The following is a 22,689-nucleotide window of genomic DNA, read 5'->3' as shown; positions in this document are numbered from 1 at the left end:
TTGAGACCAACACCATCCTAATTTTCCTTATCACTTGCATGACAGCCCCTGTTGTACCGTTGCCCTTTTGGCACACATTTTCTATCTCCCATTGTAACTTGTGGACCACATCCTTACTACTGTTTGGAGGTCTCTATACAATTCCCATTAGGGATCTTTTTTTTATGTTTCCAGTTCCTTTATTCTACCCACAGATTCTACACCTTCCAACCCTATGCCAATATTAAATTTTACCAACACAGCCACACAACCCCACTACCAGCTTGTTCTTTCAAGATACATAATTAACTGTGAAACAAGACGACCTGCAGATGCTAGAAATCTAGAGAACTACACACAAAGTGTTGGAGGAACTCAGCATGTCAGGCAACATCTATGGATGGGAATCAACATTTTGGGCCAAGACAGTTTATCGAGACTCTTGATACCCATGTATCTGGAATATCACCAAGCAAGTAGTGCGAAATAGAGAATGCCTTTGACAGAATTTAGTTCAAGACTTAAAAATCTTGGCAAACAGAGCTCAATAGTTAACAAATACAACAAAGGTAATAAACACTTTCATCAATACCGACACTGACATTTTTTAATAAAAACATCTTGGCCCAATTTCAATCAGTAGAGTTTACAAAGATAAATAAGAACTTTAGAAAAGTCTATTCACACTCAGACACCAGTGAATCTGCAGATGCTGGAAATAAATAAATGCACAAAATGCTGGCAGAACTCAGCAGGCCAGACAGCATCTATGGGAGGAGGTAGTGACAATGATTCGGGCTGAATCCCTTCACCAGGAGTGACACATTTAGGTTAACACCACCTTGGACACAAGGAGGAAGAAGAAAAACACACATGAAAAAAAGTCAGACAACAGTCAGGTAAAACTTCTAAGTATATACTTTCATCAAAAATGAACAGGATTTAGCACTCCATGTGTGTATATGCAATCATGATAAGAAATACAAACCAGAAAACTTCAATGAGAGGCCAAATCAGAAAAATAAATCATCACTCTGGAAGAAAACATTAAACAGTGGAATGAGTATGACCCTCCATGGGAGACATCTCAACGATCTGAGCAGATGAGATGGTGACAAGGAAGCACCATGCACCTGACTGAGAGTTGGAGACCTCTTCACAGAAACCCAAGGGTTTCTTGCAGAAATACAGGGCAAGGTGGTTAACAAAAGGAAAAAAAAAACAAAAATACATGACATAAAAACAAACAAGGCAGTAAGTGCAGAAAATGACAAGAGAAACCAGACACAATCCAACACATTCCAGGATCCCGCAGCAGTTTAACTCAATCTGATTACCTACAAAGGTACAATCAAGTGGCAAATATCATTCATCAAAATCTTGCTTTAAAATACAAACTCATCAATGCCCACCATAACTTAATAAAGGCACCATGAATTCAAGCCTGACCCAGTTTTAGAGTCAAGATCTTACAAACGTTTGTACAAATTATTTGATAATCAATACATTATTTCAGAGAGGATAATCCATGATAACCATCTGGATATAATATTACTGGATAAACAAGCAGGAACAAATCCCTCAATGGATAAAACCATTCCCAACACACATGTACCTCAACCAGTGGAGAACCTCACCACAGGCATTGTTTGTGTCATCAGTCAATCGAATGATTGTCTCTGTCAATCAGCTTCCAAATGTTGCTACTCTGACATTTGTTGCCACACCCCACTGCTGATTCCCTTCTCCTCATCATAAGTTCTTAACCCGACCATCGTCCAAAGCCCCAAATTCTGCCCTGTGCAGACCCACCTCTGGTATCTGACCCTGCTAAGTTAAACATCCAACTGATGGTTTCCCATTCTGTTTTCGGCCTTTAGGGGACAGTGATGTTCTCTAAAAACCCATTAGCAGCAGGGAAAATGATCCATAATGTGGAAATTAGTCGTGATTATGGAGATTAACAACCGATGTCATTCTTCCTCAGCCCAGAGATTTGAGGGGTGAAGAACATCTCAGACAGAACTGCAATCAGCTCGACTTCTTCAGTCTGCAGAAAATTCAAGCAAAACGTTTTCACCCACAGATGATGACTGTTTGGAACCCATCACCAGAGGGAGAGTGAGAGATGAGCAATGAGGGGGGGGGGGGGGGGCGGGATTTAAATAGACTGTCATGGAAATGAATAACTGGCAGGGTCCAGCTGGCCTGAGTTGACTCTCTACTGTACACTAGGCGTGTTATAAATGCACTAAGTACCAGAGACAGAGTTTAAAATAGAATTGATTTATTTGTCTCAGATCCAGTTCCATTAAAGGTGAATGTGGAGCAGAAGAAACTCCTCCCATGCCCAGTGACCAGGGTGCAGAACTGTGTGTGGTGAATAGCAGCAATAATTGCAGAGTTCAGCACCGACAGTCACTCTCGAAATTGCATTCTGCAACAGTGATGGACAAATATCCAGCATGCAGCTTATTGAAACTTTCACCCCTGTGTGAACCCAGTACTGTGTCACAAGGTTAGATTACTGAGTGAATCCCTTCCCACATTCACAGCAGGTGAACGGCCTCTCCACAGTGTGAACCCAATGATGCACATTTGATGGAGATGGCTGAGAAAACACTTCCCAATGTCTCAGCAGGTGATCGGCCTTTACCCGAAGTGAACTTGCTGGTGTCTCTGTAGATTGGATGACTGAGTGAATCCCTTCCCACGTTCTGAGCAGGTGAACGGTCTCTACCCACTGTGAACTCGCTGATGTGCTAATAGTGAGGATGACCGAGTGAATCCCTTCCCACATTCACAGCAGTTGAACGGCTTCACCCCAGTGTGAACTCGCTGGTGTCTATGAAGGTTGGATGATTGATGGAACCCCTTCCCACAGACTGAGCAGGTGAATGGTCTCTCCCCAGTGTGAACTCGCTGGTGTATCTGTAGATCAGATAACCGAGCGAATCCCTTCCCACATTCACAGCAGGTGAACGGCTTCTCCCCAGTGTGAACTGACTGGTGTCTCTGTAGGTTGGATGACTGAGTGAATCCCTTCCCACATTCTGAGCAGGTGAACGGCCACACCCCACTGTGAACTGACTGATGTACCAGTAGTTCAGATGACTGAGTGAATCCTTTCCCACATTCTGCGCAGGTGAATGGCCACTCCCCAGTGTGAACTGACTGGTGTGCCAATAGTGAGGATGACCGACTGAATCCCTTCCCACAGTCTGAGCAGGTGAACTGCTTCACCCCAGTGTGAAATTGCTGGTGTCTATGAAAGTTGGATGATTTATGGAATCCCTTCCCACAGACTGAGCAGGTAAACGGCCTCTCGCCAGTGTGAACTCGCTGGTGTATCTGTAGATCAGATGACCGAGCGAATCCCTTCCCACAGTCTGAGCAGGTGAATGGCCACTCCCCACTGTGAACTGACTGGTGTGCCAGTAATTTGGATAACTGTGTGAATCCCTTCCCACATTCTGAGCAGGTGAACCGCCACTCCCCAGTGTGAACTGACTGGTGTCTCTGTAGGGTGGATGACTGTGTGAATCTCTTCCCACAGTCTGAGCAGGTGAAAGGCTTCTCCCCAGTGTGAACTTGCTGGTGTCTCTGTAGGTGTGATGACTGTGTGAATCTCTTCCCACAGACTGAGCAGGTGCACGGCCTCTCCCTGGTGTGAACTGACTGGTGTCTCTGTAGGGTGGAAGAGTGAGTGAATCTCTTCCCACAATCTGAGCAGGTGAAATCCCTCTCTGCAGTGTGAACTAACCAATGTAGCAGTAGGTGAGATGACCGAGTGAATCCCTTTCCGCAGTCTGAGCAGGTGAATGGCCTCTCCCCAGTATGAACTCGTTGATGTACCTTCAACTTAGATGATTCAGTGAATCTCTTCCCATAGTCCAAGCAGGTGAACGGCCGCTCCCCGGTGTGAACTCGCTGATGAGCCATTAGGTCAGATGACCGAGAGAATCCTTCCCCACAAATTCAGCAGATGACCAGCCTCTGCCCAGTGTGAACTGACTGGTGTGTCCACAGGTGGGATGACCGACTGAATCCCTTCTCACCCACAGAACAGGTGAATGGCCTTGTCCCAGTGTGAATTTGCTGATGTACCTTCAGTTGTGATGACCAACTGAATCCATTCCCACTGTCTGAGCAGGTGAATGGCCACTGCCCCGTGTAAAATAACAGGCGTGCCAGTCGGTTAGATGACTGAGTGAATTCCTCCCCACAGTCTGAGCAGGAAGGATTGTTGATTGAATCCCTTGTTGCACTTCTTAAATATCTAGACAGAGACAGCAAAACTGGTGTGTTGTGTTTGAATTTCCATTAACAAATTCCTTGTCATTTTTAACCTGTAAAAAAGATTTACAAAATCCATCAATGGGTGAAGAACATTTCAGATGAGATCACTTTAGCTGCCAAGGTGTGATCTGATAATCACACTGTTACAGTGAGGTGCAACCCAAGTTGGAGAGAGAAATCATCTTCTAACTGGGCACAGTGCTGGTATCTGGAATGACCATCAAACTCTCTGATGCCCTTCCTGTCTCTATGAGAATGGGGCATTTCTGTCATCTCCAATCTGTGACCTGGCTCAGTTCGACTTTCTCCGTTGGTATTATTCCCTGTTCCCACTGAGCTGCATGGGGGCCTGGCCCCACAGTAAATGAAACACTCACACAAATACCGTTGTTAACGTGCAGCTGGGATTTTCTTTTATGTACTGTTAATCTAAAGTGCCACAGTTTTAACGCCATGTAAATATCTCCTACTCAGATGCATAGTTGCTCTGCACAGCTGTTAAAATACTAATATTTGCTCTAATTCCTTATTTCAGGTTCTTGTCACAGTCATAGAAAAGTACAACACAGAAACAGACTTCTTGGCCCATCCAGTTTGTGTTGAACTATTTAAACTGTCGACTCCCATACACCTACCATCCAGGTACCTATACAAACCTCTTAAATGTTTAAATCGAGCTTGCATGTACCAGTTGGGTTGTTGGCTCGTTCCACACCCAGATGACCAACTGTGTGAAGGAGTTTCTCATCGTGTTCTCCTTAACGTTTCACCTTTCACCCTTAACCTATGGCCTCTAGTTGAAGTCCCACCCCATCTCAGTGGTAAAAGCCAGCTTGTATTTACCCTATCTATACCCCTCATAATTTTGGTATACTTTTATCAAATCTCCCCTCAATCTTCTCCATTTCAAGGAATAAAGCACAGACCTGTTTAATCGCTCCTTATAACCCAAGTCCTCCAGACATGGCAACATCCTTCTGAATTTTCTCTAGACTCTTTCAACCTCTTTTACACCTTCCTGTAGATTGGGGACCAAAACTGCACACAATACTCTAAATTTGGCCTCACCAATGACAATTGGTTTATGAAGGCCAATGTGGCAAAATCTTTCTTTCTATTCCCATTGATCTGTGACACCATTTTCAGTGAGTTATGGGCCTGTATTCCCAAATCACTTTTGTCTCGAGCACTCCTCAGAGCCCGACCAGTCACTGTGTCAGACATAGGTCCTACCAAATACAACACTTCCCTCTTGTCTCCATTAAATTCCATTTTCCGTTTCTCAACCCAGTTTTCCAGCAAGTCCAGATCACACGGCAAGCCATGACAGTCTCCTTCGCTGTCCACTACACCTCCAGACTTGGTGTCATCCACAAATTTGCTGATTCAGTTAACCATGTTATCATCCAGATTACTGATATAGATGACAAACAACAACAGATCCAGCACTGATCCCTGTGGCAATCACTAGTCACAGGCCTCTGGTCAGACAGGCAACCATCTGCAACCACACCCTGGCTTCTCCCAAAGACAGTGTCTCATCCAATTTACTATCTCATCTTGAATGCTGAGTGACTGAACCTTCTTGGTCCACCTCCCATATGAGACTTCGTCAAGTGCCTTGCTAAAGTTCATGTAGACCACATACAGGGCCTTGTTTTCATCCACTTTCCAAATAACTTCCTCGAGAGACTGTGTAAGATTGGTTAGACATGACCTACGATGCACAACCCCATGCTGCCTATCCTTAATCAGTCCACATCTATCCAAATACTTATATATCTGGTTCCTGCGCATACGTTCCAATAACTTTCCTATTACTGATGTCAAGCTCACCAACGTACAATTTCCTTGTTTATTTTTAGAGCCTTTCTTGAACAGCGGAACAACATTGGCTGTCCTGCAATCCTCCGGTACCTCATCTGTCACTGATGATGATTTAAATATCTGTGCTTGGGGCCCGACAATTTCTGCACGTCCTCCACGGAGTCCCAGGGAACAACTTGTCAGACCCTGGGGATTTAGCCATGCTAATTTGCCTTCGGACAACAAACATCTCCACCTCTGTAATCTGTACAGGGTCCATGAAGTTGATGCTGCTTTGCCTCACTTCTATAGACTCTGTGAGCACCTCCTGAGTAAATACGGATGCAAAAAAAAATTTAAATCTCCCCCATATATTTTGTCTCCTCATATGGATTACCATTCTGATCTTCTATAGGATTAATTTTTTTCTCTTGCAATCTTTTTGGTCTTATCTGCATATCTGCAGAATCCCTGAGGATTTCCCTTCAGCTTCTCTGAAGGGTCAACCTCATGCCTTCTTTTATTTCTTTCATAAGTGTTCAGTTGAATTTCCTGTATTTCATAAGTAGCCCATTTGTTCCTATCTGCCTGTACCTGGTATGCACCTCCTTTTTATTGATCTGGGAGAGGAAAGCCAAAGGGGTGACAGAGCTGCATGGTGGGAGATGGGGGTAAGGGGAGTGTTTAAACTAAAGTTGTAGTGGGAATGGGAGCCTGAATAACAGAACAGATAGTGGAGGGGTTCTGGATACAGATGTTGTTCAGACCTCAGACAAAGTCAGGAATGAAAAAAGTTGAACATGGTGTAGTGAATATGCTGAACACTGTATATTTCAATACAAGGTGCATCGTAGGAAAGGCTGATGTGTTCAGGGATGGATCAACAACTGGAATTCTGACACCAGTATCTGGCACCTGTGGACTGGGACAGGCTGCTTTATGGCAAAGGTGTGCTTGGTAAGTGGGGTGCCTTCGGAGTGAAATTTTGAAAGTACAAAACGGGTATGTGCTTCTTAGAATAAAAGGTACAGATAGAAACTGTAGAGAACCTTGGATTTCAAGAAATATTGAGACCCTGGTGAAGCACAAAATGGAGTTATATAACAGGGATAGGCAGGTAGGTTCTTATGGAGTATAAGCAATGCAAGAGAACAAATAAGAAATAAATCAGGATGGCTAAAAGAAGGCATGAGATTGCCATTGCAGAAAAAATGAAGGATAATCCTCAGGGATTCTGGAGATAGATTAAGAGCAAAAGTATTTCAAGGCGCAAAGTTGGTCCTCTGGAAGACCAGAATGGCAATCGACATGTGGAACCAAAGCAGATGGGGAGATGTTGAATATTTTTTCATCTCTATTTACTCAGGAGATGGACACAGGGTCTATGGGAGTGTGGAAAAAGACATCACATGGTGCTCCCTCGGACCCTACAGGACTCAAGTGCAGAAGTTGCCGGGCCCCTAGCAGAGATAACCAAATCATCCTTGGTGAACGGGGGATGGTTATCAGAGGATTGTAAGATAGCCAAAGTTATTTCACTGTTCAACATAAAACATTGAAATCCACAGCATATTCCAAGCCATTCAGCCCACAATGTTATGACAATGACGTAATTTACTCTAGAAACTGCCGAGAGTTTCCCTAGCGCATAGCCCTCTATTTTTCTATGCTCCATGTACCTGTCTAAGAGAATGTTAAAAGACCCTACTGTATCTGCCTCGACCACTGCTGCTGGCAGTGCATTCCACACACCCACCACTCTCTGTGTAAAGACTTACCCCTGACTTTCCCTCGGTATCTATTTCCAAGCTCCTTAAAACTATGCCATTTCAGCCCTGGGAAAAGCCTCTGACTATCCACACAATCAATGGCCCTCATCATCTTATTCAACTAAACAAGGCTCTAAGCATAAACAAACAAACTATACATTGTTTTGAGGATTTGTTGGAAGTATGCAAAATAATGAGGGTACAGATAGGGTAAATGCAAGGAGGTTTTTTCCACTGAGGTTGGGTGGGACGACAACCAGAGGTGATGGGTGAGTGGGGAAGGTGAAAATTTAATGGGAACATGTGGAAAACCTCTTCACCGAATCAATTGTGAGAGTGTGGAATGGGATGTCAGCACACTGGTGCAAGTGAGCTCGATTTCACTATTTAAGAGAAGTTTGGATAGGAACCTGGATGGTAGGGGTGTGGGGGGCTATCATCCCAGTGCAGGTCATTGCATCAGACAGCTTAAATGTTTTCAGCATTGTCTAGATGGGACATATGGTCTGTTTCTGCACTGAACTTCTCCAGGTTTCTATGACAGAGAAGCTGGACAAAATTAATTGGAAGGGGAAACTGGTAGGAATGTCGATGGAGCAGCAATGGCTGGAGTTTCCGGGAACAATTCGGGAGGTGCATGGTAGATGCATCCCAATGAAGCATTAGAATGGCAGGAGGACAGAACAATGGCTGAAATGAGAAGCCAAAGCCAACATGAAAGCCAAAGAGAGGGTATATAATAGAGCGAAAAATATTGGGAAGCTTTTACAAACTAACAGGTCTGAACAACATCTGTCTGGTGTCAAGAAAACAACCTCTTCCTCAATGTTGCAAAAATAAAAGAGCTAGTTGTGGATTACAGAAGGAATGGAGACAGGGTAATCCCCTTTGCTGTTGAGAGGGTGAACAGCTGTACCGACGAAGAAGGGCCCAAAGGATATTGAGGACCCAATTCACCACAACCACAAACTGTTCCTGCTGCTACCATCCAGGAAACGGTACCACAGCAAAAGGACCAGGCTCCAGGACATCATCTTCCACCAGGCCATCAGACCGATTAATTGATTTCTATGTTATATAAACTGTCCTAAGTGCAAACTATTTATATGAATTACAGATTGCACATTTAGATGGAGAAGTAACCAAAAGATTTCTACTCCTCATGTATATGAAGAATGTATGTAATAAAATCAATTCAATTTACCCTTTCCACTATCTGCTCTCTCATTCTGGCTCCCATTCCCCCTACAACTTATTTTAAACACATCATCCCCACCCCCCGACACTAGCTGTAGTAAGCCTTACCACAAGGATATTAGTCCCCTTCTTGTTCTGTTCCCCTAACTAACGAATCCTCTATCAACCCTTTGAATTACCTCTGCCAGGTAATCCACCACCCCCCCCCAAACAGTTTCTAAAGTGGTCTACCTGTTGTTGTGGTGTTGACCACAAGCGTACTCTGTGAGGGCTGTTTAACCTCATTTCCCTTCCTGACTCTCACCCAGTTTCCTGTGTCCTGCACCTTGGATGTATCACCTCTCTTAATGTCATATTTATCACCTCCTCCAATTCCTGGATGATCCGGAATTCATCCATTTCCGGCTCTAACTCCTTAAGTGCAGGGTTACAAGCTGCAGCTGGATGTGCATCTTGTAGGTGAGGGTGTCAGGGACACTGGAGGTCTCCCCACCTTCCCACCAATGTCCCCTCTAACTTGTAATGACCAGTGTGCACATGAAGCCTGTATTGTGCATTTTTGTTAATCCAGTGTCAACATGTGCACAGTGAATTTCATATAGAGAGGTATTCATTTTAACAGCTAGCAAATCACTGTCGGTAACAAGTTTGATCTCCTCTGGGTCTAATCAAGTTCAGCTGCACTGTCACACAACCTATGTAACAGGCCTGTAACAGGTAATGAAGGGTTTTCTCACCAGAGCTTTTGCACTTTGTCCATATGTGGATTGCTTGCTAAATTACACTTCAAAAAGTAACATTTCCATGTATCACTCCACTTTTTCCTACTTGTAAATTCTCCAGCAACTTTTGCATCTCCACAATAGACACAGATAATACCAGATTATGTATATTATGTATAAATATTTCCCGGAACCCTCCCCTAGGTGAACTCATTGATGGCAATGCCTATGAATCTGAAGGGAAGGGGAGTAGACTGTCTCATTGGAGACATCTGGCACATTTGTGATGAAGGGCAAAAAGCTGTTTGATATAATTACCTTCCCAGAGAGAATGAGTCAAAACATGTTCTCACGGGTAGAAAAGTTCAGACCAGGAGGAGGTGGAACAAAGCAACACACACAAAATGCCGGAGGAACTCAGCAGGCCTGGCATCATCTATGGAAAAGAGTACTAATGCTGAGTTCCTCCGGCATTTTGTGCGTGTTGCTTGGATTTCGAGCATCTGCAGATTTTCTCCTGTTTGGGATTGGAGGTAAAACAAATGTGATTTTATCAACAGCTGATGTAAAAGATTGTTGTGCCCTATCTCCGAGTTCCCAATCCTCACATTCAGATAGCTGGAGCTCTGTCTGAGAGATCCATCGGTTCCCATTCCCTCATCAGCCGGAAGCTCCCCGGGACCCGTGTACGGCTCGTGGGGCTGAGAAAGAGGGACGAGAGCAGGACTGTGCCGGGAATAAGGGTCAGAGTGACTAGACTCACTACAATTGTCCCTCAGTTGGTGTTTTTAAGGCTGAACCGGAGAATCGTTCTTACCTGCGCCGAGTTCCCGAGGCCTTTTGTGAACTGCGCATGCGCAACATTCGCATCTTTGACGCCTGCGCATTTAATCGGGGCTTCAGAGCCGGCGAATTTATTATCGCAGCGCTTTCTGGGTAATCATGGTGCCATTAAAAGTTTCTGCAGACACAAGTTACATGTCCATATCATTTTTTTTTTGGTGTAGAAAACTCAGCAGCTCTTTTAACACAGAAAACAGCTCCCATAAAGAATACAATTAATATCAGCAAACTTTCCGCGTGTTTAATGCCAAAGTACAACCTTCTTAAAAATGCAGATATGAAACACAAGACATTCTGCTGTTGCTGGAAATGTAGACACATACACATAAAATGCAGGAGGAAATCTGCAATTCGTGCAGCAGCTAAGCATAGTCCAGGCATGCTGAAGGGACTTGTCCAAAATGTTGTCTATTTATTCCTCTCCACATTTGCTTCCTGATTTGTTGAGTTCCACCAGTATTTTGCAGAAATAAACCACCTTTTTTTTCAATCAACCAGTTTCTAAATGTTTCTGATCTATCATTTGTAGCCACATCCTGTTGGTCTGATTCCTCGTCTTCCTCCTCTTTGTAAACTCCAGGCCCCATCTCTTTCTTGAGCCAGAAAGCCATGACTCAGGCTGGCAACTCTTTGGTTTCTGATTTTGCTCCATCGAAGATTCACTCCTTACTCCGCTATCAGACTTGAGAGGTGAATTGCACCAACCCAGCTGTCTAAGACACAGTCCTTTGAAGTTAGTGAAAATCACCCAAAACGTTGAAAAGAGCAAGGCTGACAAGTGATGTCAGAGCCAAAGTAAAAACAAAAGACGGTGTACAAGGAAGCCAGAGCTAGTGGGAAGATAGAGGATTGGAGGCTTTTAAAAACTTGCAGAAGACATCCAGGAAGGTCATTCAGAAAGAACTGATGAATGATGCGAGGAAGCATGGGACTAATATCAAAGAGGATACTGAAAGCTTTTTTTAAGTATATAAAAGGTAAAAGAGAGTCAAGGGTAGATATAGGACCAATACAGAATGATGCTGGAGATATTGTAATGAGAAATGCAGAGATGGCAGTGGAACTGATTGAGCAGTTTGCATCAGTCTTCACAGTGGAAGATTTCTACAGTATATCAGATATTCAAGAGTATTAGGGAAGTGAAGTCTGTGCAGTAACAATTACGACTGAGAAGCTGCTGAGGAAGATAATGGTCTGAGTGTAGATAAATCCCCTGGACGTGATGGAATGCTCCCTCAGGTTCTGAAGGATGTAACTGGAGAGACTGCAGAGGCCTTAACGATGATCTTTCAAGAAACGACAGATTCTGGCATTGTACCGGATGACTGGTAAATTGCAAATGTTATCCGCAATTTCAGAAGAGAGGGAGGCAGAAGAAAGGAACCTATAGTCCTGTTAGCCTGGCATCAGTGGTTGGGAAGTTGTTGGAAGCGTTTTTTAGGGATGAGATTATGGAGTATCTGAGACACATGACAAGAGATGCCAAAGCCAGCATGGATTCCTGAAAGGAAAACCCTGCCTGAGAAACCTACTGCAATTTTTCCAGGAAATTACAAGGCAGGTAGACAAAGGACATGAAATAGATATAGTGTACTTGGATTTTCAGAAATCCTTTGACAAGTTGCTGCACATGAGGCCGCTTAGCAATAAGAGGTCATGGAATTACAGGGAAGTTACTGGCGTGGTTGAACATTGCTAGGTCAGCAGACGAGTGGGAATAAATATATCGTTTTCTGACTGGCTGCCAGTTACCAGTGGAGTTCGACAGGGGTCAATTTTGGGATCGCTGCTTTTTACGATGTATGTCTATGACTTGGACTACAGTATTAATGGATTTGTGGATAAAATTCCCAATGATACAAAGATAGGTGGAGGATCGGGTAGTGTTGAGGAAACAGAAAGATTGCAGAGAGACTCAGATAGTTTAGGGGAACGAGCAAAGAAATGGCAGAGAAATATAAAGTTGGAAAGTGGATGGTCATGCACTCTGGTGGAAGAAATAAACGGGCAGAGTATTATTTAGATGGGGAGATTCTTCAAAATACAGAGAGGCAAATGGACTTGGGAGTCCTTGTACAGGGTACCCTTAAAGTTAATTTCCAGTTTGAGTCGGTGGTGAAGGCAGCAAATGCAATGTTGGCATTCATTACCCGACGTACAGGCTATAAGAGCAGGGATGTGATGTTGAGGCTCTACAAGACACTCGGGAGACCACACTTCGAGAATTGTGTGCAGTTTTGGGATCCTTATTTTAGAAACGATACACTGATATTGGAGAGGTTCAGAGAAGATTCACGAGAATGATTCCAGGAATGAAAGGGTTACCGTATGAGGAGCGTCTGACAGCTCTTGGACTGTATTCTCTGGAGTTCAAGAGAATGAGGGGGAGTCTCATAGAGGCATTCAGAATGTTAAAAGTCCTGAACAGATTAGATATGGTAAAGTTAATAACCAAAACCTTATAACAATTACGGCACGAAAGCAGGCCATCTCTGTCCTTCAAGTCCGTGCCGAACGCATACTCGCACCTAGTCCCACCGACCCGCACTCAGCCCATAACCCTCCATTCCTTTCCTGTCCATACACCTATCCAATTTAACTTTAAATGTCAATATCGAACCTGCCTCTACCACTTCTACTGGAAGCGTGTTCCGCACAGCTACCACTTTCTGAGAAAAGAAATTCCCCTACTGTTACCCTTAAACTTTTCAAATCATGTCCTCTTATTTGAATCTCCCCTACTCTCAATGGAAAACCCCTATCCATGTCAAGTCGATTTATTCCCTTCATAATTTTAAATACCTCTATCAAGTTCCCCTCAACCTTCTGCGCTCCAAAGAATAAAGACCTAACTTGTTCAACCTTTCTCTGTATCTTAGGTGCTGAAACCCAGGGAACATTCTAGTAAATCTTCTCAGTACTCTGTCTATTTTGCTGACATCTTTCCTATAATTCGTTGACCAGAACGGTACACAATACTCCGAATTCGGCCTTACCAATGCCTTGTACAATTTTAACATTACATCACAACTCCTATACTCAATGCTCTGATTTATAAAGGCTAGCATACCAAAAGCTTTCTTCACCACCCTATCCACATGAGATATCACCGTCAGGGAACTATGCACCATTATTCCTAGATCACTCTGTTCTACTGCATTCTTCAAAGCTCTACCATTTACCATGTATGTCCTATTTGGATTATCCCTACCAAAATATAGCACTTCGCAATTATCAGCATTAAACTCCATCCACCATCGTTCAGCCCACTCTTATAACTGGCCTAAATCTCTCTGCAAGCTTTGAAAACCTACTTCATTATCCACAACGCCACCTACCTTAGTATTCATCTGCATGGTAGGGGATTAATTAATTTCCCATGGTAGGGGATTCTTGGATAAGAGAGCACGACTTCAGAATTTGAGGACGTCCATGTAGAACTGAGATGCGGACAAATCACCCTCGTCAGAGGATGGTAAATCTCTGGAATTTGTTGCTACGGGCAGCCATGGAGGCCAAGTCAGTGCTTGTATTTAAGGAAGAGATAGAAAGGTTCTTGATTTGTCAGGGCATCAAAGGGTATGGGGTGATTCAGGGGAGTGGAGATGACTAGAAGAATTTGATCAGCCCACTGTTGAATGTTGGAGCAGACTGGATGGCTCAAATGGCCTACTTCTGCTCCTATATCTGATGGTCTTATGGATTCACTCATCCATGTGTCTCCATCTTTTTCCGATTTTCAAAATGTATTTACATTTCAATATCTTAAACACATGGATTCCTGTAGATGCTGGAAATCCAATGAAACACACACAGAAAATGCTGGAGGAACTCAGGTCGAGCAGCATTTATGAAATTAATCAACAGTCGATATATCGGGCCGAGACCTTTCTTCAGTTCTGGAAAGTTACGGGGAAGACACCAGAATAAAATGTCATGGGGAGGGGAAAAGTGACAGATGAAGCCCGGTGAGTATGAAAGGTAACGGGCTGGAGAGGAAGCAATCTGGTAAGAAGTGGCAGTGGAGCAATAGCGATAGAGTTCCTCTTGTCCTGCCCTACCAGACAATGACACTCTGCAATCAACATACTCTGCTGATATAATTGGGCAGTTCGCTCCACCTTGTCCATGGAGTTTCACAGCATCGGTGTGTGTAGTGAGGTCCACGATGTCCGATGCCGCCGTTTCTGTCCACGCCAATCTCTTTAATTCTCTCATGCTACAGCAATGAATTTTCCTGTGATGGGAAAATATCTCTGTCTATCTGTGCTTCTCTCCATCTATCTATTTTTCTATCTTCCATCTAAGTTTCTGCCAATTTCTCCATTGACATCTCCATTCTCCATTGACATCTGTCAATGTCAACACACACACACACACACACCACGGAATTTCAATTTCTTTGTCCCAGTGGAACTTCATTTTTTTGGTCTTTTTGATATATTCTGTGCTTAACTTTTCACTGCTCACCGCACTTCAGGTACTCAGGAGTATTTACTGAAATTCATGCAGAAGCACCAACTGGATTTTAGTGAGAATTTTGATAATGTTCCCCAGATTAGGCCGGGTCACGGTGGCAGGAAGCAGAGATCCAGGGGAACTTGGCTTTGTGGATACTGAGATGACCTGACCACAGAGGCAGAGGGTGCTGGTAGAGTGAGAAGCGGATTCTCTCTGGAAGCCGGTACCCAGGAGTGTTCTGAACAGATCTGTTCCGACAACCCTGTTCGTTGTGATTTTTAATTCACTCGGAAAGTGATGCGTATGTGGATGCGGGTTCATTTGCAGCATTGAAGTGACGTTTGTGTGGGTACATGGATGAGGGAAGTATTGACATCTAGAGTCTGTGTGCATGTGGACGGGTCCAGGCAGAAAATGGCACAGACTAGATAGGCCGAAAGCCCTGATTCTGTGCTGTAAGAGAATTAATTACATTGCGCGTCCTACACAAGTGCATTTCGCAGATTTAAATTATTCCAATGAAATGTTCTAAAAAATACAAGAAACACTCAATGGATGAAGAACATCGGTGGAGACGAACGAAGTTAGTGCTTCAGCTTCAACACCTTGTGTCGGAATGGCTTCAAACAATTTCTGATGTGATTTCAGGTCTCCAGCATCCCGAGTGTTTATTTAATTTCCAGCTGCTCACAGACAGACGACAGTGAGTGGGAATTTCCAAACATGGTGAGGACACTGAACCCGAGGTAGATAGCCAACGATGCAAACACTGAACAGCTCATTCCAGGTACTAACTGCCTCTGTGTATTGAGATTACCTCGCAGGTCTATTCCATCTGTCTGCTCTTTACTATCTGTGGCCATTCAGCCCCTCTAACCATTAACAAGATGGCGGCTTTCATTTCATTGCACTCTCTATAACAGATACTCTCTAACCATTTTGTTCATCCTCTATGGAATTAACTTCCATCTTCTGAAGCCCCGTGTTGCCCCAACCCCTCACTTCCCACCCCTGTCAGTATCTCCACCTTCCCACCTCCCACTCACCTGGATTTACCTCTCACTCCTCAGCTCTTGCCCCATCCCCACCCCTCACCTCTTTACTCTGACTATTTCCCGTCCACTCTCAGTCCAGACGGAGGGTCTCGGCCCGAAATGTTGACGGTCCATTTCCCTCCACAGATGCGGCCCGACCCACTGAGTTCCTCCGGCAGTTTGTTCTTTGGTCTGTATAACCCGTGTTAGTATGGGGAGCGGGATTTTACACCATATTCCAGGTACAGTCTCAACAAAACACAAATAATTGTCACTTTGCCCGGATCATTGGCCCCGCTTGCAGGGCAACAGTCTGCCGGTGTTTGCCCCCCAATGTGGTGAATCCCTCTGCTCGCCACCACCGTGGGCTCAGACATTTCCACAGATGAGCCCCTCCTGTCCCCACCGGGACAAACATCCTGTCCGCCCCCTCTCACACCATCTTCATCCTTTCAATAAAATCCCCCTCTCCCTCCCTCCCCGGGGAACCGGCATCAAACCGACGGGCCGAGCGGTCTCCTCCTACCTCTCAGTGATACATCAGACTCCGGCCGCAGGAGACGCTTCACAAACGCCCCGACTTCCCTCGGAGAGAAATGGAAATAAATCAGAAAGCGGACATTTACTTTGGGATTTGTTCCGCCCCGACGGGAGATCGACTCCTGAGCGGGAAACGCCCACTCCGCTGGTCCGCTTCTACTACTGGCTGTAACCAGTGATTGACATTCCTGCGCACCAATGGCAATAGCGCAGCTCTTGAAGCTTTGTATTTCAGCTGTGGTGGAGGGGGGGGGGTGGTCACGTGATTGGTAGCTCAGCCGTTAAACCGATAAAGCTCGAGCTCTTCAGCGGGTGCGTGACATAGACACCGCGCACGCGAGGGCAGTTCCCGGTGTGGGGAGCTCATATGTGACGTCAGTCGCGTGGGGGGAGGCGGAACTGTGTGACGTCACTCATGGCGGAGCGCTGGTATTTAAAAACACCTGAATGGACGTTTCTGATGATTCCAGTGGGACAACAACATTTATCACGGGTTTCATCACTGAATCCAGTGTTGTGACATGTAAAGTCCCCTGTTATGTGTCCGGCTGTGCCGTGTTGTTGGTGGAGTGGGCAGCGTGGTGTTTGTCTCGATTCGGGTCACAACACCAGAACACACACTGTATTAGTCAAAAACCTCTCGTCCCTGCAGTCTTTGTCTGCTGGTAAACTCAACACCCTGACAATGTGGACCATAGACACCCCTTCCTCTTTAAAGTCAGTTATTCATTCAGACAGTTGATCGCTGAGAGGAATTATATTTATTGGTCATTAAAGTTCCCCAGTCTAGTTTGGACGGATACGAAGTGGAGTTCGGGGTGTCACAGTGAAAGGGCCGGACGGCCGAACTCTCTCCGTTGTCCAAACATCCTTCCAGGTGAGGCGACAGTTTTCCTGTGCATCTTCCGGGGACGCCTATTGCGTCCGCTGCTCCCGATGTGGCCGCCTCTACATTGGTGACTGTGGTGAACTATGTGCCTGTCGGGACACGCCCCTGCTGACTGCTCCTGTGGCTCCTCCCACAGGCCCCTGTATAAAGGAGACCTGCGGCCTGAAGATCGGCCTCAGTCTCCAGGACCTTGTATGATAGACACTCACTCCTGGTTCCTTCTTCCAGTCAATAAAAGCCGATATCTCGCCTACGTCTCAGTGTGAGTTATTGATGGTGCATCAATTTTATTGACTGGAAGTTTTAAAACATGGAACCCGTTTTGCGTCCGGACCGGTTGGATTTGGACCCTCAAGACCCTGACGCAGCTCTCGCTTTTGAACACTGGCTTGCATGCTTCCAATCGTACTTGGCGGAGCTTCGTGCGACTGAACCCGCCGTTATGCACAGAATCCTACTCTCGAGGGTCTCCTCCAAAGTTTACTCCTTTATCCGGGACCTGCCGACCTACGAAGGGGCACTGGACGCCCTCAAACGACAGTACCTGCGGCCGGTGAACACCGTCTACGCAAGACATCGCTTAGCTACCCGGCAACAGCGGCCTGGCGAATCGTGCGCTGAGTTTCTCCGAGCACTACAGACACTCGTCCGAGCTTGTGACTGCAAGACGCTCACGGCAGAACAGCATGCGGAGCTGCTGGTGCGAGACGCCTTTGTGACGGGACTGAGGTCAGTGTACATGCGCCAGCGGCTGCTGGAGAACTCGGATCTTACCTTAAGCTCGGCGATAGAGAAGGCCAACGCTCTAGAAGCTGCGCTGCATAACGCCGACGCTGTCCAGTCGCGCGATTCCCCGCCGGTTTCGTGGACGCCTCAGACCCCGCCACCGCCGGCTCCCGGGAGCGAATTCGCCAACGCCGCCGCCAGTCGCCATTCCACGAGCTCCCCGACCCAGACCACGGCTGTGGCCCGTAAGAAACTCGTGCTTTGTTATTTCTGTGGCCAAAAGAAACATCCTCGACAACGCTGTCCAGCGCGAGAAGCGACCTGCTCCAGCTGCGGAAAGCGGGGCCACTTCGCCAAGGTCTGTAAGTCTCAACCTCGAGCGGAGTGCAGCGCTGCGGGTGAAACGTGGGGGCCGCCATCTTGCATGCCGGGATGTGGGCGGCCATCTTTGTCGACGTCAGCACGCCCCGCCCCCGATCCTCGGATGCTGACCGGGTACCCCGGATGTGAGCGGCCATCTTTGTCGGCGTCAGCATGCCCCGCCCCCGACCCTCCGATGCTGACCGGGTACCTCGACGGCGATCCAACTCTGGCCACTGTGACTCTCGACCAAAGCGCCCCACACCAGCTTGCAAGATCCATGATGGACATCCAGGTGGAGGGGCATTGGACTGGATGTCTGTTTGACACGGGCAGCACTGGGAGTTTTATTCACCCGGACACAGTGCAACGCTGCGGACTTGCAACGCGGCCGGTCAGTCGGAGGTTCCATTTGGCCTCTGGGTCGCAGTCCGCAGACATCCGGGCGGGTTGTGTAGCGACTTTGGTGGTGCAAGGCACAGAATATCGGGACTTTGAACTGCTGGTCATGCCTAATCTGTGTGCACCTGTGCTATTGGGGCTGGACTTCCAGAGCCATCTCGAAAGTGTGACTATGGTATACGACGGGCCCCTCCCACCACTCACTGTCAAGAATCCTCAGTTTTGTGGGACTTCTTCACATACCCCGCTACTGACCACACACACACACGGACACACACATCCCATCCAGAACCAGGCCAACAGCTGCGCTACCGACACTTGCAGCCTCTCCACTCTCAAGATCCCTCCCCCACCGCTGTTCGCCAACCTGACCCCCGACTGTAAACCTGTGGCAACCAAAAGCAGGAGGTACAGCGCGGGGGACCGGGCCTTCATTCAGTCGGAGGTGCAGCGGCTGCTCAGGGAGGGGATCATTGAGCCGAGCACAAGCCCTTGGAGGGCCCAGGTGGTTGTTGTTCGGACTGGGCAGAAAAATAGGATGGTGGTGGACTATAGTCAAACCATCAATAGGTTTACGCAGCTTGACGCATACCCCCTGCCCCGCATCGCGGATATGGTCAACCAGATTGCTCAGTATAAGGTGTACTCGACAATAGATCTGAAATCCGCTTATCACCAGCTCCCCATCTGCCCAGAGGACCGCCCCTACACCGCCTTCGAGGCGGGCGGCCGGCTCTATCACTTCCTGCGCGTCCCTTTCGGTGTCACGAATAGTGTCTCTGTCTTCCAGAGGGAAATGGACCGGATGGTGGACCAGTACCAACTGCAGGCCACATTTCCCTATCTGGATAACATCACCATCTGTGGTCATGACAGGCCAGATCACGACGCCAACCTCCAACGGTTTCTCCAAGTGGCCGCAGCTCTGAACCTTACTTATAACAGGGACAAGTGTGTTTTTGGTACCACCCGCCTTGCTATACTTGGGTATGTCGTGGAAAACGGGGTTATTGGGCCTGATCCCGAACGTATGCGCTCCCTGTTAGAGCTCCCTCTTCCCACCACTCTCAAGGCCCTCAGACGGTGCCTGGGGTTTTTTTCCTATTACGCCCAATGGGTCCCCCATTACGCAGACAAGGCTCGCCCCCTGGTCAAGTCTACCTCGTTTCCCCTCTCTGCTGAGGCCTGCGCGGCCTTCAACTGCCTTAAAGCGGACATTGCCAAAGCTACGATGCATGCAGTGGACGAGACCGCTCCCTTCCAAGTGGAGTGTGATGCCTCCGATTTCGCTCTGGCTGCTACCCTTAATCAGGAAGGCAGACCAGTAGCATTCTTTTCTCGCACCCTCCAAGGCTCTGAAATTCGGCACTCCGCGGTGGAGAAAGAAGCCCAGGCCATAGTGGAGGCTGTTAGGCACTGGAGGCACTATCTTGCTGGCAAACGATTCACTGTGCTGACCGACCAGCGCTCGGTTGCGTTCCTGTTCAGCAACCAACAGCGGGGCAAGATCAAAAATGATAAGATTTTGCGGTGGAGGATAGAACTCTCCACCTACACCTATGATATCCTGTACCGGCCTGGCAGACTCAATGAGCCCCCTGATGCCCTATCCCGGGGAACATGTGCTAGCACACAGCTCGACCAGCTGTACGCCCTTCATGCACAACTTTGCCATCCGGGGGTCACCCGATTTTACCATTTTGTGAAAGCTCGGAACCTGCCGTACTCCCTGGAGGACATCAGGACGATGACCAGGGACTGCCAAATTTGTGCCGAGTGCAAACCGCACTTCTACTGTCCTGACACGGCACAACTTGTCAAGGCCACCCGCCCTTTTGAACGCCTGAGTGTTGACTTTAAGGGCCCCCTTCCCTCCACTGACCGCAATGTCTATTTTCTCAGTGTTATTGACGAGTTCTCACGGTTCCCCTTTGCCATCCCCTGCCCCGACACCACTGCCACGTCCGTCATAAAAGCCCTGCGCCAGCTCTTCACTCTGTTCGGGTATCCCTGCTATATCCACAGTGATAGAGGGTCCTCCTTTATGAGTGAGGAGCTGCGCCAGTACTTGCTAGCTAGGGGCATTGCTACCAGTCGGACCACGAGTTATAATCCCCGGGGTAATGGCCAGGTAGAGCGGGAGAATGCCACAGTGTGGAAGGCCACACTTTTAGCCCTTAAGTCCAAAGGGTTGCCGGTCTCTCGATGGCAGGAGGTCCTCCCTGAGGCACTGCACTCTATCCGCTCTCTGTTATGTACGTCCACCAATGCCACCCCTCACGAACGCCTATTCTCTTTTCCCAGGAAGTCTGTCACTGGGACCACCCTACCAGTTTGGCTGACGTCCCCGGGGCCAGTGCTGCTCCGGAAACATGTGAGGAGCAATAAATACTCCCCGCTGGTGGAGAGGGTTCACCTTCTCCATGCGAACCCCCAGTATGCTTACGTGGTCTTACCTGATGGGCGGGAGGACACGGTCTCCATCCGCGACCTGGCACCCGCAGGTGCAGCAGACCACTACCCTGAAGGCTCTCCGGTAACTGTGAACCCTGCACCAGAGGTGACACCGTACTCACCAGGCCCTACACAGACTCCTCACGACACTTGTATACCGGGCGTTTCGTACGCATTTATACCAGGCGCCTCGCACATGCGTGAGGCATCACCGGCGCCTAGTGGGCAAGAACACGCGCAACCCCCGTCCCCTGTGCAATCGCCAATGTTGCCGGCACCTATGCGGTCACAGCCGGTGCTACGTAGATCGCAGCGACAGATTCGACCGCCTGATCGGCTTGACTTGTAAGAACCTTCGCTACATGAGGACTTTTTCAAACGAAGGGGGGGTGAATGTGGTGAACTATGTGCCTGTCGGGACACGCCCCTGCTGACTGCTCCTGTGGCTCCTCCCACAGGCCCCTGTATAAAGGAGACCTGCGGCCTGAAGATCGGCCTCAGTCTCCAGGACCTTGTATGATAGACACTCACTCCTGGTTCCTTCTTCCAGTCAATAAAAGCCGATATCTCGCCTACGTCTCAGTGTGAGTTATTGATGGTGCATCAGTGACACCAGCTCCTCCGCAGATGTGCGGGGCAGGGTTGTTTTTTGGGGGGGCGGTTCGATGTTATTGTTCCCTTTTGTGCGGTGGGCTTTGGGGGTTCATGATCGGGATGTCATTCTTTTTGATGCGGGGGGTAGGGTGGGAGTTATATTTTTCTCTCTGAACGACTTTCATGCTCTTTCTTTGGTTTGTGGTTCTCTGAAAAAAAAAAACGTAAGAGTAGTTTATGGATACCTGCTTTGTTAATAAACTGACCTTTCAACTATCCGCTTCCAGCAGGACCTCCCGGTGTCCAAACATTTTCATTCCGATTCCTATTCCTATTCCCGTTCCGACGTGTCAACCCATCGCCTCCTCTTCTGCCGAGTTAAGTTCTGCCTCAGTGTCCAGGATATACACCTTGTATTCCTTCTGGGTTGCTCCTCCCCCCAACCTGTGGGCATGAGTATCGATTTCTCCTTCCGGTGAACAGATCGCCCTCCCTCCCACTCCCTCACTTTCACGTCCTCTCACGTGCTTATCACATCTCTCTGGGTCCACTGCTCCGATTCTCCACTCCTCCTATTAGATTCTATTTTCTTTTGACTTTGAGCTTTCCCACCT

General features: G+C 47.2%; 1 protein-coding gene across 2 annotated transcripts; it reads right to left on the bottom strand.

Moving 5' to 3' along the window:
* Positions 1 to 568: 568 nt before the first annotated feature.
* On the bottom strand, positions 569 to 10,612 carry LOC132390065 (zinc finger protein 229-like). Of its 2 annotated transcripts, none has more exons than XM_059962652.1 (2): positions 10,590 to 10,612; positions 569 to 4,328 (listed from the first exon to the last, which is right to left on the bottom strand). In XM_059962652.1, exon 2 carries the CDS (start codon positions 3,919 to 3,921, stop codon positions 2,716 to 2,718), a length of 1,206 nt encoding a protein of 401 aa, XP_059818635.1. In that variant the 5' UTR covers positions 3,922 to 4,328; positions 10,590 to 10,612; the 3' UTR covers positions 569 to 2,715. The 2 variants fall into 2 exon arrangements, with proteins under 2 accessions (XP_059818635.1, XP_059818634.1); XM_059962651.1 differs by lacking the exon at positions 10,590 to 10,612 and adding an exon at positions 10,091 to 10,156.
* Positions 10,613 to 22,689: the final 12,077 nt, after the last annotated feature.

Source organism: Hypanus sabinus, unplaced genomic scaffold (assembly GCF_030144855.1).
Source record: "Hypanus sabinus isolate sHypSab1 unplaced genomic scaffold, sHypSab1.hap1 scaffold_756, whole genome shotgun sequence".
Lineage (NCBI taxonomy): Eukaryota > Metazoa > Chordata > Chondrichthyes > Myliobatiformes > Dasyatidae > Hypanus > Hypanus sabinus.
The sequence above is the reverse complement of the archived record's forward strand: the minus strand, read 5'-3'. Positions and strand labels throughout refer to the sequence as shown.

Excerpts from the sequence above, each read along its gene's own strand:
- LOC132390065 (XM_059962652.1), bottom strand. The coding sequence starts at position 3,921 with ATGGCTCATCAGCGAGTTCACACCGGGGAGCGGCCGTTCACCTGCTTG.